At 41.3% G+C, this 18036-nt stretch overlaps 1 protein-coding gene across 4 annotated transcripts in view; it reads right to left on the reverse strand.

Annotated features, from left to right (window-relative positions):
- The window catches only part of RBFOX1 (RNA binding fox-1 homolog 1), a 2099893-nt gene that overhangs the window by 95984 nt on the left and 1985873 nt on the right, over nucleotides 1–18036 (reverse strand). For all 4 annotated transcript variants that reach the window (XM_073899542.1, XM_073899544.1, XM_073899543.1 and 1 more), the window contains one exon: nucleotides 8943–8996. In XM_073899542.1, coding sequence (XP_073755643.1) covers nucleotides 8943–8996 — 54 coding nt within the window. The remainder of the gene's footprint in view (nucleotides 1–8942; nucleotides 8997–18036) is intronic.

Genomic DNA, 18036 nt, shown 5'->3' on the forward strand with positions numbered 1-18036 from the left:
TCAGCCTTTGGGGGAAATCTGATTTTTGCCTCAGAAATTTCTATATCCAGTGAAAATCAAGCACCTGTATTTTTTTTTTTAGGACTTCTTAATGGATTCTGAAGATAAAGATTGAGAAGCTCCTTTGGACTCCACCAAAGTCCTCCTTACTCACCCCTACGAAGATCTTTCTTCATTTTCTTCCCAGGAGAACTCTTACTTATCCTTTAAAACCCAATTAGTACCCCCTGCTCTTAACACAGAGAGGGTTGTTATTTTTTTAGTGTTCTGGCAGGCACTTTACAGGCCTTCAGCACTGTAACGCTGAGCTAAAGGATGAATTAACAAAAGCCGGGGGTATGTGCAACTTTATACACGGCCTCTCTCTTTGGCCCTTCCTTGATGAACATGATGCGGCAGAATGACAAGCAGCTAATCTCATGGGTTCATTCGGGATTGTGTAATTGCTACCACAGTGCAATGAGAAAAAAAACCTCCCCAGGGTGTAAGCTCGTGGCTTTGAGTTCAGGAAATCTGGACTCTCTAAGGCAGGGTCAGCGAAGGAGGGCCGTGACTTTCACAATTTTACACAGCTGGGGATGGGGTGAGGACAACTATTTGATGACCCGTGAAAATTATATGAAATTTAAATGTCTGTGCCCTTAAAGTATTATTGGGACAGCCGTGCACACTCATTTATGCATTGTCTGTGGTTACTCCTGCATTATAGCGGCAGAGGTGAGTGGTTGGGGGAGACTGTTGGCCCACACAGCTGAACCTATTCACGAACTGGCCCTTTACTGAAATTTGCAGACCTCTGCTCGAAGTGAAAAATGCACACAGTTTTTTTCTCTTTAATAACTGACTCCAGCTTGATCTTTTCTCCTGGAACCAACAGACACAGTGGTATGCCTTGTCTTATACCACTCTCGCCCTCCTCCTCACCACTACCATCATGACCACGAATATATATATATATATATATATATATGTATGTATGTATTTTTTTTTCCCTGAGCTTGCAATCTTCTTCTTCTGCTTCATCTCCTTCTCCTTCTGCTTCTCCTCCTCCTACTTCTGTTGTGCGGGAAAGGGTTAACTCAGCAGGCCTGAGCTGCTCAAACCCTGCACATTCTTCAGGACTGGCCCTTGGACAGCTCCTGGCAGATGAGTTCCAAAGGCTTGGAATATTCTACCTGATAAAACTGTTTCTGGATGCCTGAGGCCTTGGGCCATGCAGTGGCCAGTTTGATAAGATAGTTCACTGTAGCAATGTGATTTACGGTGAATGCCTACTTTGGCTCTTTGGGCTAAGGTTTGAGTAGCTGAGATCATTGACGCGGGGGCTCTGCATCCTTGTGACCACCTCCCAGGAAGCGGACTGACTCCTGTCTGGCAAAACACTTTGTGTGTGTTGTCAGACACCAACGCGGTAAAGTTAAGCACATCGTATACTTCCACCTGGATGGCACACCCAGAGGCTTCTGCCTGGTTTCTTCTGGATCCCATCTCTTGTGTTCTTCCCCTTTGCTGATTTTTAATCTGTATTGCTTTGTAATAAATCAGAACTGTGACTCTAAGAGCCTTTTTGAGTCCCATGAGCACATCCAACCAAACACAGAGACTGAAGATGGTCTTGTGGACCCCCAACACAGCTCTGCAGCATAAAATCAAGCTTTATGCTTTTCCCTTCTGGAGTCAAAAATCACAGAGTAATGCCCAGAAGAGGAAGCATTTGGGCAAATGTCTCTCTTTAAGTTCTTGGATTGCCTTTGATAACTACAGATGCTTCTCCATCTTGAGCTGGAGCTCAAATCCCAACGTCAGCCTTATCAACATGTTAAGCCAGATTATTCTTTGTGGTGCGGGCTGTCCTGTGCATTGTTGTGATGTTTTGCATCATCCTTGGCCTCCACTCTTTAGATGCCAGTAGTGAACAACCCCATGCCCCCAAGATGTGACAATGGAAAATGTCTCCAGAAGTTGCCTAATTCCCCTGGGGTATAAAATTACTCCCAGTTAAGAGCCATCAATCCAAGATATTGGATTAACTAACGCATCTGTGTGGAGGTAACTTGTAATAAAATGGAATGGGCTTTGAAATCACAGAGCTTTGGCTTTGGACTCACTCAGCTCTTTAACTTTTGAAGTCAAAACCTTGGGCAAAATAATATCACTAGATTTCTAATTTATCTGAAAAACGAGGAAAATGACACTTATCCTCCAAAGTTATAATCTCTGTAAACATGCAATGATCCCAACATGGAGTCTGACATGCAGCAGGTAATATTACATTTATTTTTATTAATTATTTTTATCCTCTATGACCTCAAGGATATAAGACATGGCAGGCATGTCCTAGTCTAGTCCTACTGAGGAAGCTGCACAGCAAGGTGATGGAAAGCGTGGGCTTTGAGGTTCGAAAAAAGACATTTATATAATAAACCAATCTTTCACATACCAGTCCTGTGATATGAAGGAGGAGATAAACTCTCCAGAAAGCCTTGGTTTCATAATTTCTATAACGAAGAGAATGCTTTAACATTTTTATGAGGATTCGAGGAGATGCAAAGTGTTTTGCACAGTGCCTGGCACAGTCAGTGCCCAGAGTGGCTTATTGTTGCGGATGTTTTGACTTGTTCATGTATGAATGATGGCAGCCCAGAACTTTCCCTATGAAATTGATCCAGAGCCAAATATTCAAACCTTGTCTTCCTCCCATGGTGTGCAGAGGTCGGGGGCTTCTCCTACAAGGGCTGTCTTATCGCTTCCGGCCTTGGGGGAGCTCTCCTTGGTAGACTTTCCATGCAACAGAATGGGAACTAATTTATTGAGGAAGTGCAGTTTTAGGCACATAATCAACTTCTGATCCTATTTGAAGATCAAAATCCCCCACAGGTTCCATCAAAGCTGAGCTGCATTCCTTCCGTGGGGCAGGGAAGGACACAGATAAAAATTAAGGCCAAATGTGGGCAGGGATGGAGTGAAATCTGATAAGACAGATGGGGAAAGGAGAAGAGAGAAGGAAAGTGAATTGCAACCAAAAGGGGAGGCTAAGGTAAACAGATGTACGAGATAAAGTCTTTGAAGTGGAACATTTCTAGGCTGAAAATCCTTTTGCTTGGGGACTTAAATCTGGACTCTTCTGTTCCAGTTCACTGAAGTGCACTGCATTTGAATCTGGCAGATGTGTAAATTATACAAAACATTGCAGAGCCAAAGGTCACTGTTCATGAGGAGCCATCGCTCTGTGTCGGGTTGAAACTGGTCCTCTGGGTGGACATGGGCAGTGTTAGAGCCACGAGGGGTGCCTGAATATTTGCTGCTTTCAGGGGCTCTGAGTGGTAGCAAGTACCTTGCAGACCCACATTACATTCTTTCAGGATACTAAGGTAGTCACCCCAAACGCATGCTTTGTACCCAGGATTTCGGCACATCATCCGAGGCCAACACAAAGTCTAGGACGGTGGCCAACAAAAGGAAAGCAGCCTGTGTCAGGGACCCCAGTTATCAGAGGTTCTGACAATCTTACTCTTTTTCAGATGCTATTGTATCCAAATTGCAGGAAGGGAATTGGAGAGAAGTCCATCCAAAAGTGTGGCTAAAGGTCATTCTCTTAACTGTAATGGACTCAATGAAGTGAAATGGGGGGAGCGACGGGGAGGGAGACCGACATCTACCTTCCTTTGACTCAATTCTTAGATGAATCATGGTTTACGGCGGCCAAAAGCCCATAGAAAACCAATACCGCTCTACGGGTAATCCAAGGTCAAATACAGCTGCCCTTTCGAGATAAGCAATCACAGAGTGCTACATCCATCCTCTTCATTTTTAAACTTTGTACTGAGATCCCAATCCAGTCTCCCATCACCCAGCCTGGTATCAAGGCCTGTGGTCCGTGGCCAGGTTTTCACCGAGGTGGACATAATCCAGCTGGCCTCAGTCATCACACTGATCTTATGGTTTTATTTTACGTTACAGTCTATAGACTTCTCTTACGCCCATTACCTTACCTGATCCTCCCTATAAGCCCAGGATAACCTAGTTTTAAGAGCCGACCACCTTCCTATGTGACTTTGCAGCCAGGCATCCTTCTTTTAGTGCTCCTCCCACCCCTCTGACACCAGAAATGTGTATTTTTAGGAGGAAAATCCAATTAAGGGCCCCCTTTTTCTTCCCCGCACTGAAAAAAAACCCCACGAATAATAACGTTGCCCGACTACTGTTCATTACCATCTTCAAGGTTTTCAAGTGGACTTAGTCTGCATCTCTCTACTTTTGACTTGAACTGTGTGTTTGTTGTCATCGGGACCTAACTATGTCTTAGATCTGCTTTGCTTTGCTAGATCTTTTCCTTTCCCTATTAATCATGACTTGTGGAGTAATTTACCTCAATTCCGATTTTCCTTTGCAGGCGGGGTGCTCTCCAACCACGGAAGTGAGTTATGTGTGTTCGAGTGGTGCATCTTATGAATCTTGTTAAGCTTTGCCGCCTTATAGCCCTACTGATGGAATATTTAATCACAGAAATGAGTTGGCAGATATGATATACAGTGTGGGTGAGCTTTGCAGCCATCTTCCCGGCAACTGAGAAACGGATGGATTTGCCATTTGTCAGTCCCGGGTCGACAACCGTGTATAACCCGTTATTTATTTTCATTTTGTTTTACTTATGTATGAAGATTAAAGGTGTTTGCTTTCAATCAACAGTTTCATTGGCTAGGTATCATGATTCTCCCTAAAAGACACCACTGTTTCCTTTAATCTTTCTATTAGATGGAAATGGAACTTCTCACAATGTAATATTCCATCTCACATATTAGATGGAAATGGAGCCTCCTCATTGAGATTCTTAGAAACACTATTTCTAATGATACTAAGTAACTTGAAGCATACTGCTGGGAACAGATATTTGCAGATACTGTACTTGTATTTATTGCCCTCAATTTTTAAAAAAAAGTCTGAAATGGAATGGTCTTAGACACTGGTTTTGAGATCTACCTGCACATTTCTTTAATTGACTTATCAATCATTTATCTTGAGAATAAGCCCCAAGGAGCCTGAAGATGATTAGATGTAGGCAAAACAATCAATACCATGTAGCTTTGTAGGAAAACACCCACTTGTCTTTGGAGGAGATTTACATGGGTTCATGGGATGTGTTGATTTATGCCTATCTGCTTCTGGAGACTGGTGCTCGGTAAGCATTCTTCCGGGTAGGACTCAGTAAGAGTTCTGAGAAAGCACCCGAAATGAAAGGCCCTTCATAACAGCTTTCTAAATGCTTCCCCTGGAATGTGTGCGTGAGGGAGAGTGTGCGTCATAATTTATCAAAGCAAATTAATACTGTTCAGCTAGTAATTAAAGATCCTCATTAAGAGGTGCTCCTGCCCTCTCCACCCCACCCCACGTTAGCAATAAAAATGCACTCAAGGCGTCAAGAGGTTATATACAAAAATCAATAACCTGCCATTTTATAATTAAAGAGAAAATAAATGTTAGGGAAAAGTCCACTAAATTAGGAAAATTACCTTTAGGAGAGATTGAAAATATTGATTTTAATTTACAAAATATGTGAACTTTTCATGCCCCGTTCTGAGAGACAATTGGAGGCTGGGTTGTTAATTCTGCATAAGCTTCAGAAAATCAATAATTATACTATGGGAATATTATGATATTTGTCATTAATAGAAAATCTTATATATAGGAGTGCCTAATAAGCCTGGCTTTCTGTCTCAGGCAGACACAGGGCTGGCCTGCTAAATATCCACAGCAAATCAATGACAAGGTCTTCATTTCAGCTTTGAGGCATATTCGAAATTGCAAGATAGATCCAGACTATGTTTATAGTTGGGGAAATCCAAGAAGCCCCCAAAATTCTTAATCATGGACATTCAAATGGATGACATTAGTAATTATATTTCCATAGCGAAATGAATACCTGCTATGTCCACATTTGCATATATGCACTCCATCCATAAAGGTGTCTTAACTTCCAATTTAAGCTAGCTCAATTCTCAGTGTTTATGGGTCTCCAAATATTTCAAAGGAATTGTTCTGGAGTGTTGGATTGGCAGCATTTCCCTACATTTCTGCATATCATGAACTCTGTTTACCTGCATACACAGATAATTTAGGCAAAAAGAGAAGTCTTCTGATTATTAAGGGTAGCCCACATATTGGCAATATTAACATACATACACAGATTTCTCAAGTAACACCTATTCGTGCCCCGTTTTTTTTAGATTTAAGTTTATTGGGGCATCTCATAGAAATAATTATTTAGTTGTCCAGAATTCTTAAAACTGCCCCCCACAGCCAGTTAACTCGTCTGAATATGGAGGAGGTGGTGGCGGTGGTGGTGGTGGTTGGAAAAATCCAAAATTATTATCTTACTCCTCTTCTTTAATTTGACTGGCTTGGACATAGAGCAGTAGCCTGATCTACCATCGTAGGACACAGTCAATAAGAATTACAAATTTTAATATTTATACACAAAAAAGAAGCAGCATATAACCCAGTTGTAAAGAACACAGGCTCTCAGTTTCAAAATCTAACCAGCTTCTTACCCGCTTGAAATCTTAGAGGTTTACTGCTAAGGGACTCTGCGTACCTTAGTCTTCTCATCTGGAGAACTGCCATGAGGATTTAAATACATTAATTTAGGTAAAGTGCTTAGAACCGTGCCTGGCCACAGAGAATACTCGGTAAATATTCATCTTTATTATAACTTATTTTTTCCCGATAGTCCCGTGATCTAACTTCTGCAGCTGGGCTCAGGGCTAATCTGAATGGCTGTTCTAACGTTCTAAAAGTCATGGAGATTAATTTATTCTTATACATACAATCTAGTTTGAATGGTTTCTTCTGTCTTAATGTCCTCTCAAACACCCACAGATATGCATATAGGTTTGAAATCACATGTAAAGGAGAGTTTCTTGGTTGCTCGAGCCAGATGACCAGCAACTATACTGCATGGGCCCAGAAACATGTCCTTCCTCTCTCTCTCACAGGTGACACATCTATACCCTACCTCCTCATCAGATGCCTTCTTGCTTCTTGTCCTTGACCCATTATTCTGGGGAGAAACTGTGCACGTAGCCAGGTGCACACACTTGCAGAGAATGTGTCAGCTTGTTTTCCCAGCTACCCCATTTCATCGGGCAGTGCCCCCGGATGCATGAAAGCTGCTGGCTGGCCTCCTGCATGCCCTTTTGAGGGATGTCCTTTCTTTGCAGCTTTGGACAAGGATGTACCCCAGCAATATCTGTGCCCCGAAACAGACTGCCTTACCTCCAATCCCAGAAATTGACTTCCCCCAAACAGGCAAGCTGAGAACAGAAGGTCTAGTCCTCTCGTGTATTACGAAAAGAATCTCTTAGTTTAGTGGTTTACTCAGAATTCACCACAATCAGTTCTCCGTTAGTTTTCCCCTTCTGGCAGAGAGGTGGAACACTAATTTATTTTTATTTGCCCAGAATTTATGTAGTGCTGACTGTGCACCAGTCTTCATATATTAACCCATTTAATTCTAAAAAGCACCTGTGAGGTTGTTACTATTATCATCTCCCATTTAACAGATGAAGACACTGAAGCACAGAGAGGTAAAGTAACTTGCCTAGAGTCACACAGCTGGCAAGTAGTGGAGGGGGGCAGGACTTGAACCCGGGCTGTCTGAGTACAGTGTTTGCGTTCCTCACTTTGCTAAGTGTCCTCTCAGGAGGTGGGTTCCACCATATAACCATGGAAAGTCTTACAGCAAAGACTTTTCTCCCCCGGAAGAGTCAGCGCAGCTACTTCACGGTCACAGAGTCACTGGACTTAACCCAGGCTTGTAACAATCACATGCAAAGAACAAACATTGCCTATCTGAAATCCAGGCCTTAGCTATCATATCGGGCCTTCCCAGATTTACCACTTTGTTCTTTGTCAAGTTGGTGACTCTGCTAGAGGAGCCATCCGAGTGTCCTGTGTTCCTGTCATACACTAGGGTTGATCCATGATCAGGAAAACGACAGATGGCACCCCAGAAGGGACCAAGAAGGGGTAGGACTTACTGGGAAGAGGTCACTAAGTGAGTGGATCTGGACCAACTGGTCATTTATTTCTCCTTTTTTAAGAGCAAGAGCCCCATCAAAGAAAGAGTTCTTTTCAATCCCCATGTAACAAATCTACTAAAGTTCTAAGGTGTTAAATGCAGTCTTGTTAATGAACAAGGGGCTAACGGGCAGAAGTGACAGGCCAAGCAGAGCCAAAATCACCACTGCTGCTTCTGGGTTACCGTCTCCTAAAATGTGATGAACAAGTTTTCTACACGGATTTCCTGATCAACCGGTAGTTGGCAGGTAGCAGGGAAGGGGTGAGGGGAGAGACCTACCCTGGAAGGCAGAGCAGAGAGAGATGGAATTGCTAAGGAATACTGATTAATAGAGAAAGAAAGACCACTTCATTTTTTTGCTTTTTGTTTTTTGGGGGTTTTTTTTGTTTGTTTGTTTTTTCTTGTTTTCTAAATAATCCTTCTCTTGGCAATTTCAACTCACTGCCACCTTATTGGAATAAGTGAGCCAACTCTCTGCTTTGCCAGGAAGAAAGAAAGGTAACCCCACCTGGAAATGTATGGTTAAAAAACACATCCAGGCAGATTGAAATAAAATGGGCATGAACAGCTCTACATTTGTTCAATATGCCCTTGAACAAAGCCTCGATGCTTTTTTGAGGCAAAATCAATGTAAAATGTCATAAGGAGGGCCGTGTGTCCTGCACAGTGTAACACACATACACGATTCCCCTTTAATTTTAAAGGGTCTTAAACACTTTCGGTTTTGCTTTAAAAAAATCCTTCAGAACTTCTTAGGAGAGGGATTTACGTGGTTCAAATTATTTTATGAAACCTGTTCTTTACTGGCAGGCAAAACACATTTAAAACAGATGAAAAAGAAGTCATGCAAAGAGGAACTCTTTACCTGCATAGAATTCGGGGCTGTAGACTGCACCCACAACTGGATTCAATTTCCAGCCTTAAAACAAATATACAAAAACATTATTATCACACTTGATTCAACAACTCATATCACTGCAAGTGAACCACAAACCAAATGGGTTGTTGTATTTTTTTATTTTTATTTACAGGCTGTATGGTTTGGGAATGCATAAAAATGATTTGAAACCTATACCTGGAAAAACAGATTTATGCTTTTGATTTGCTGCCAACACAAGTTAATAGTATGGAAACTACTGACCAGCTACAGGTGAACTTTTTGAAAATGATGTGGTAATTAATTTTCTCCCATATCGGTATTTTCTTGAACCACCATAATAATTTCAATTTTTTGTCTTCTTCCATGGATCACCGCTAGATAATCCATCCTATGTCCCTTCATGTTAAGTTCACAAAAATTTGAAAGCTCACATAAGCAGAATTCTTTGCAGCAACATATTCTGATAATTGTCATTCCTAATTATAACCCAGAGAATTCCGAAGTGCTCTTTACATCCCAAAGAAAATGACATTTATCCACTAGAGATTGAGTGTGGAATACATTTCAGCGCATTCAGGAACCATAAAAATTCTTAATCAATGCATGATATCTAAGGTAACTTTCAAACAACCTGTATATAAGATTAACAGAATCCTGTAATTTTCCCAGTGTTCTGGATGGAGCATTTTCTGTAAAATGAATCCTGGCCCTTAGGAACTTTTACTCAAGAAAAGAGCATACAAAAATATTTGCAAATCGAGAAGCTCTGTACATTGCATACCCACTGGGCACCATTTAGGGAACAACCTCCAAAGAATGGTCACGTTTTAAGGTTTGGTGATTATTTCCTGTTCCTGCTGGTAAGTTTTTATGAAAATATCCATTATATGGAATTCCTGAAAGACAAAGAAGGGCAGGCATGCTGCTCTTTGCGGAAGACTTTGTGTCCTTGGGCTAAAGGTCAAACACCAGAGGTCCTTTAATATATGCTTCTGAAAAAAAGCAATGGTAAAAGTTGGGATGCGAGAGAAGGTATTTCTGACTAGGAGAGCTCTTCCCAGAAGGGAGAGGTATGACATCCTCTCATCTGACCTAAATGATGGACCTGTAAGAACAGCCAAGGGGTGGCCACAATCTACTGACCCCTAAGGAAGACAGAGGCTCAATATCTCAATAGATAGGACCCTGGATGAACCAAAGAACTTTCTAGAACTTTCTAAGGACTTTTTGTTTCTAAGAACTTTCATCCAACTTGAATGAGCTAGCTAGTTTACAGCCCCCAAGATGGTCTTAGGATAGGATTTTTCGAAGTGCTATGCTTGCATACCTGGGAGGCTTATTAATGGAAATGTCTGGCCCCATTTTAGATCACCAGAAAGAGACATAAAATTCTGAGATGTGTTGTCCCAATGGTTTCTTCACACTGACACCTTCCTCTTTTATATTAACCACCTCTTGTCATACAGGAATTTCTATAATGATATAAAAATAAAAATTATCTGGCACATTTCAGAAAATGTGCTTTATGAATGCGGAAAATGACTTCAGTTTGACCAACTAAAATTCTACCATTTCCTAAAAAAAAGAAAATAGCCAATTTCTGGAGATCTGTGGACTAATGTCCACAGATTTATTGAAATTTATTGAAAATAAAGCTTCAGGATTCTCTGGACATATTTAATGTTCTTCCTCCACAGAAATCTAGAGTTTGTGAACAAAGTATGTAAGGACCCATATTAAGTGAATAATTAAGTTATGAATTTCTCACTCTTTTTCTTCATTCCTCTGCTCCCCATCTTATACCCTGTTTTACTGGTGGTGGAAACAGGGTCTTTTTGTCACTATTGAAATAAGGTTTTGTTTCCCTTAAATACTTCTTTTTGCACACAAGACTGGGACGTACCGTTCACTGAATGTAGACCCACTGATTAATTTTGATGAAACTCTCAAAGACTATAAGTTATACCTATCCATTGATCCATCTATCTGTCCATTGATTGATCTATCCATCTATCATCATTTATCTCTATCCTCTTTCTCATCTATTCATCTATCTACCTATCTATCAGTAGACTGATCGAAAAATAAAAAGAATAGATTGATCAGCTCTTGACAAAGTTTACCTGATGTTATTCAGACCTCCAGTGTCTTCCCAGGGTAGGCTACTTAATGCCATTATCTATCTATTTACCAACTACCTGCCAGTTTACCATGTCTATTTATGGAAAACTTTCATTCAATATGTAAACAATACTCTCCCTCATTAAGAGATACATGCTATCTCCTGTCTGCCAGTATTAATTGAGAAAGGTCATTGATAAGGTCTCCTTCACAAGAAACCAACCTGGAATCTGTGAGCAGCAAAATGAAATGTCATGGGAACATCATTGCAGGTTTTGCCCTGCTCCTTGTCATTGGTCCTTCTTCCTAAACAATGCTGCTTCCACTGTGGGGAAAACAAAGACCTTTCTGATCCACAACACAGGCATGACAACCCAACTTCTTACCTCCCTCCTTCCCTGCAGGCTGCTCCTCACCAAGTCTCCCCACTTCAGCAAATGGCTTCTCTCATCCGCTTGGTTCCTCAAAGCAAAATTCTAGATAAATAATTCCTTGATTCTCCCCTTACCCTCATACCCTATGTATGATCCACTACAAAATCCTATTGGTTAGACTTTGAAAAGACATTTCCATCCACTCCTCTCCGTTGACACCATCCCAGGCCAAGACACTTCTATTTCTCATCTGGATGAGACCACAGCAACAATGCCCTAACACGCTCCATCTCCTCCCATCCCTCCTCTCCTTCCTCCCTTTACCCACTCTGTTCCTAGTGGTCAAGCCCATTTTAAATGAGTGGATCCGATATGCCATTCTGCAAGTCAGAATTCAACAGCTTCCTTCCGAACTTAGAAGAACACAAACTCTAACCTTGACCCACAAGCCCACACAACTTAACCCCTGTCCATTTATTTCATAGCATGGTTCCCTTCTCTCCAAGCTACAGGGGACACTATACTTTTAAATCTTTATAAAACCACCTGAGATCATTGTAGATCAGTGTAGATCATTCTGGATTATATCCACTGCTCCTTGTGCTTAGAGAACGCTCCCCAGCTCCTGACACAGTTGACCTGATATTATGTAGGTCTCCATTGTCTTCCCAGGGCAGACTACTCAATGCCACGTCCTTCCCCTGATTCAATTCCCCGTTTTGTTTTCTGCATGGCTGTTAACACTACCTGGGTTTATCTTTTTTCTTTCTTTCTTGTTCTTAATTGTTTTTATACCCATTCTCCTTCATTAAAATTCATGGTAAAGTGAACAGGACTGCTGTCCAATGTGAATTCCCAGCACCTAAAACTACATTTGGCAAATGGTCAGCGCTCCATAAATATTAACTTAGCTTTGCTCTAAAGGAACAGAAGGAATAGAGAGCTTTTTCTAATGGGCTCATTCTGTTTTGGTTAGGGTTCTATCTCCTTCCAACCTCCAATGACCTGTTTCCTGATATACATCTTATAAAGAAGGACTCTGTTAGGGGTGACTGTCTTCAAGGCAGAGGAAATAAGGATCCAGACCTTCAGAATCACCCCTGCTCAGACTTACAGAGCTCATGCAGGCTTATGTAAATGTATGCAAATCACATGCAAATAGCCTCCGCGTCCCTGTGACTCCTTCCAGTACCTGGAAGAGACCCTTGGGATAAACCTGCTGGAGACAGGAGCCTGCACTGTCAGGAAGATGGACAAAATGATCCCCCTTTTAAGTTCTCAGGCAGTCTGTGTACATCCTCAGGCCTTGCAAATTCAGAGATTTTGATCAAGGACATTAAACTGAACAATGAGGCTTACAACAAAAGAGAACAGCTGATAAAGCCCACTGCTCCCAGCTGCCCATACAACGAAGCAATGGAGCAGAGACCAGACACAGGAGCTGTGTTAGAGAGACCCCCTCTGTGGCTGGGTCTCAAGGGGCTGCCTCCAAATCAGCACTCCCCTCCTCAAATTTAGCTTCTCAAAGGTCATCTGCCAGCCTGCCATAGAAAAACGCTGCCCAAGCTCGCCAGCGTTAACTACGGCTGCATTAGATGTTAAAAGCCAAGTCCGAATGTGCACACAAAAAATCTGCACATGTCTTCTCTAGGGCTTTGCTGGGTTGGATATCAAAGAAACATATTCAAGAAAGTACCCTTAAATACACCACAGGGGTTTCCGGAACCGCATACGAGTGCCTTCTAAAGACATCTATTGAGGATGGCAGGCAACGCCTAAAATGAAAAGTTAGTCGCACACTGTGTTTGGTGCGCCCACTATTTTTTTTTGCAACATATATTCATGGCCAATATTCAGATTTCATTACAGTACAGGATTTCTGGTTTTCTTGAAAGTTCAGTAGACATAGCCAACTTGAGATTATGAATCCCACACAGACCAATTTGCTGGAAGTGACCAGGGACCACTCCACTTAACCCCCAGTTAGGCACAGACACCCCCGCTCCCTACTGTGTATCTGGCTTGGAGGCCAAATGCCAGCAATCTTTTACGGTTAACCTGTTCTCCTTTTTCTTCTAGTAGAGAATATTTTGCTTTTCCTCGTGTGAAAATGGAAGATAGTTCGGGGCGCCTGGGGGGCTCAGTCGTGGAGCGTCTGCCTTCGGCTCAGGTCACGATCCCGCGGTCCTGGGATGGAGCCGCGCACCGGGCTCCCTGCTCGGCGGGAAGCCTGCTTCTCCCTCTCCCGCTCCCCCTGCTTCTGTTCCCTCTCTCGCTGTGTCTCTATCAAATAAATAAATAAAAATCTTTAAAAAAAAATAAAAATAAAGCAAAATCCAACAACACGCTGTCTGTGAAAGACTGATTTTATATAAAAAGACATAGGTTGAAAATAGATGGAGGGGCGCCTGGGGGGCTCAGTCTTGAGCGTCTGCCTTCGGCTCAGGTCACCATCCCGGGGTCCTGGGATCGAGCCCCGCATGGGGCTCCCTGCTCGGCGGGAAGCCTGCTTCTCTCTCTCCTACTCCCCCTGCTTGTGTTCCCTCTCTCGCTGTGTCTCTCTCTGTCAAATACATAAATAAAATCTTAAAAAAAAAAAAAGAAAATGGAAGATAGTTCAAAAAGAATGTGAGTCTTTCGGACCCTCTTTATTTGCTTATCTATTTTATCTGCTTAGGCTCTGTTGGCATCTGAATATTTGATCCTAAAATTAGTATGTCTATCAAGAAATTTGACTTACTATCTATAGCAAAAAACAAACAAGATGCCTACTTATTATTGAGATTATTGGGTAATTAAATTTTTAGGGCATTTTGTACCCCTGGTCCCGTGTCGAGTACTTAACTCCATAATAAGTACAGATACCCTAGGGAGTAGGTCCCATCATATCTCAGTTTCCACTTAAGAACACGTGTGTGGAGGGTTTAAACAACTTGCCTGTAGTTCAGTACCCAGGGAAAGGCAGAGCTGATACAAAGTCTACTTCTCTATAGTCTTGGAGTTTTTGGTCCAAATTTATCCTTCCTAAGCTATCTGAGAGAAAAAAAAATCCACATCCAACATCCATGCTTCTCCAACATCCAGGGAATCCCTGAAAATCTGGTTCTCAACTTGTTTTGCATTGCAAACATGTGATCTGCAGTGACTCCAATGAGCTCCAGCTCTGGTCTGAGGGCTTCCGTCCTCAGGAGGAATCAGCAATACATAAGTGGCCCAGTTCTCTCCTTGGGAAGCTCTCTGATGGACAGTGTTTGCAGACCCCTGTATATCATTCTAAAGTCTTCTCTTATATCCAAGTTCAAATGTCCTAGGAAATGTAATGCCATGATGATGGTAGAGCAGAGCCTGCTTGTGTTTAGGATCTGGTCTTACTCCTCATCACTGGAAACTGTGGCTGGTTAAGCTCTTGATGGACATGTGACTGAAGGAATGCATGAATGTGTTGGTGGCGCCCACAATGATATTTCACTATGTGAAGATGACCTCAAAATGTGATGACTCTAGGAAGGTGTATTTGCTGAAGTGTAAGTTGGTAACTGTAACTTTTCTCATTTTGATGTGACTTCATGGGTCCTGACTTATCTTCTCTTCCCCACCCCCAGCTTTATTGAGGTATAATTGACAACTAAAATTTGTACATATTTAAGGTGTACAACTTGTTGATTTGATATTACATATACTCTGTAAGATATCACCACAATCAAGCTAATTTACATATTCATCATCTCATATAGTAACTTTCTTTTCCTTCCTTCCTTCTTTCCTTCCTTCCTTTCCTTTCTTTTTTTCTCTTTTCTTTTTCTTTCTTTCTTTCTTTCTTTCTTTCTTTCTTTCTTTCTTTCTTTCTTTCTTTCTTTTTCTTTCTTTCTTTTTCTTTCATTCTTTTTGTGGTGATAATATCCCCTTTTAACATAGTCACTCTTGTTAAGGATCTGAGAGGGCCCCATTGTCTTTTGTTGCGTTGCAATTTATGGGAAAGGTTATTTGTAGTGATGATACTCACAAATTATGGATTGGAAAAGCTTTGAGAACTGCTTTTCTTTGAATACCAAAAATCTCCACAATGTCTTCTATAGAATCCAGCTGCTTAATGTAATTGGGATTTGTATTTGTTTCTTAAGTCAGTTCTGCTGTGACTGTCCATCCAACCCTTGGGTCCCCTGCTCAGTCCATGTGATAGGATAAGCCCAAGTGCCCCCTTTCAGGTACATAGATGAGAAACCCACATGACTTATTCCTGGGAACTCAGAATACATGGCTACCTGGAATGGGATGTGGGATGTTTATGCCACAAAAACAGGCATTTGGAGCTGAACATTTAGTTTCACTATTGTGGTTGGTTGCCATTTGTGTGCAGTTCTGTAAGATGATAAAGGGGAAGCGATATTCTTGCATCTACACAGGCTTGGCCACAAGGTTTGTTACTTCAGAATAAAAGGGAAAGACTTCAGTAATGACTTCTCTTCCAGCCTCAGGTTTTGCTTGTTTAAAATAGGGATAAGTATGGCTTCTTTGTAGGACTTCATATGGGCCCCATGCATTTAAAATGCTTAACATGATGCCACATGGTCAGTGTTCCAGAAATGTGGGCTATTAATGGATGGGCTTTGAATTGTGTCCCCAAATTCCACTGGGCTAGTGTTCAACCCCTGGGTAGGACAATGATCAATAACTCTTTCTTTAAAATAAATATGTGTCCATATAGCTTAAGGAATAAAGAAAATGCCCATTAGTCGGGTTGATGTCACCACATATTAACTCTGGCAAGTTGCAGAGCTATCATTTTTACCCAAGTAGAAAGGATTCATGATGCATAAATCAGAAGTTTGTTTCATTTCAGCACTGGGCATTCAAAGTCTGTTGTGGAAATTTTCTATACCATTTAAGGCCATGTCTCGGGTTGTTGGAGCTGGAAAAATGGGTCAGCAGAATAAATAATTCTTCTGATCTTTCAAAATGGAGCTTTGTTATATCGAGGGTATATCTCTGTTTAATGGTACCCCTTTTAAAAATAAGAACAGACTGACTTAACCAAATTCGTAGTCATCGGCACACACACAAAAAAGAAAAACAAAAACAAAACTACTAAATGCTAATATTACTGTTTATAACAGCAACAACACAAAATTTAAATGTCAATCAATATGGAAGGTAAGAATAAGTCCATATATTGGGATGCCTGGGTGACTCAGTTGGTTAAGCAACTGCCTTCAGCTCAGGTCATGATCCCAGGGTCCGGGGATCGAGTCCCACATCAGGCTCCCTGCTCAGCAGGGGCCCTGCTTCTCCCTCTGCCTGCCGCTCCCCCTGCTTGTGCACACCCTCTTGCTCGCTCTCTCTCTCTCAAATAAATACAATCTTTTTTTTTTTAAAAAGAATAAACTCATAGATCCAGTTCATAGAATGTTATGTAACCACTAAAAAGAATGAACTTGGTCTGTATGTATTAACATGGAAAGAACTCCACACTGATATATAAAAGCCAATTAAAAATGATGTGCATACCATGACATCATTTATATAAAAAGCACGTACATGATACTGTGAATACTATAAATAGGTACTTATTTTATATATATATACATACATATATATACACATAAAAATGCAAAGTTGAAGTCCAGACAATAATCTACAACAGTGGTGTCTTCTGAGGGGGGAACTAGGACACCAACTTGGCAGTGGCATGATTCAAAATACATTTCACCTTTTCTTTAATGTTTCTTTCTCTTTTTTCTTTTTTCTTTTGAATGAGACTGTATTTCCATGTTTCACATGTAATTAAAATATTAAAAATGGAAAATTTCATACATTTTCCTTATCTCAGTAATAAAATTACATTATTTTTGAAAACCTACAAAACAAAGGAAGAATTTCCTCCAGTCTTACAGTTCAACTCAACAGTTAGCATTTTAATGCAATGCTCTCCATAATTTAGTTGAAATCATGCTATACTTCTTCATTTTAAAATTTTTCATTCATTAGGGGGCCCTGCAGAGTCCTCATCTTGCTCATTTTAATGGGTGTAATATCCCACTTGGAGTATATACTTTAATTACTACATTACAATCTTCCTAGCTTTTTGGTACAACTAAGTATGTGATTAGCATATCAGCAGCCCCCCCCCCCCATATCTTAAGAGAGATGTGTTCTGACAAGGATTACAGAAATAAAATGATTGAGTGCTTTCAATTCTTGTTATATATGTGAATTCTTATCATGAGGGGTTTTGAGACGGCTTCTTGGTTAGGAAGAGATGCATTGTCCTGAAGGGGTCTGCAGTACGTGGCAACATCCTCATCTGGCTCAAAACAGCACTAAGCAACCCAAAGGAAAGCAAATACTGCATTCATCCTATGGAGCTCCTCAGAAGGCACCCTCCGAGCCACTTCAAAATCCTCACAGCTCCAGACAAGACTCAAGGCCAGAACCAAATTCTGCAGTCCCTCTTCCGGAAATGACTAGGGATCAACGAGGAAGTTGTGGTGGAAAAAAAAAAGGAAACAAACAAAAACTCCATCCTCCCTCGACTCACTATAATAACAGCAAAGTAGATGACCCAAGTGCTCCCCCAATAATTACTG

The sequence above is a fragment of the Callorhinus ursinus genome, unplaced genomic scaffold (genome assembly GCF_003265705.2).
Source record: "Callorhinus ursinus isolate GAN/ISIS: 27379988/994484 unplaced genomic scaffold, GSC_fseal_2.0 scaffold13, whole genome shotgun sequence".
In the NCBI taxonomy this organism is placed as follows: domain Eukaryota; kingdom Metazoa; phylum Chordata; class Mammalia; order Carnivora; family Otariidae; genus Callorhinus; species Callorhinus ursinus.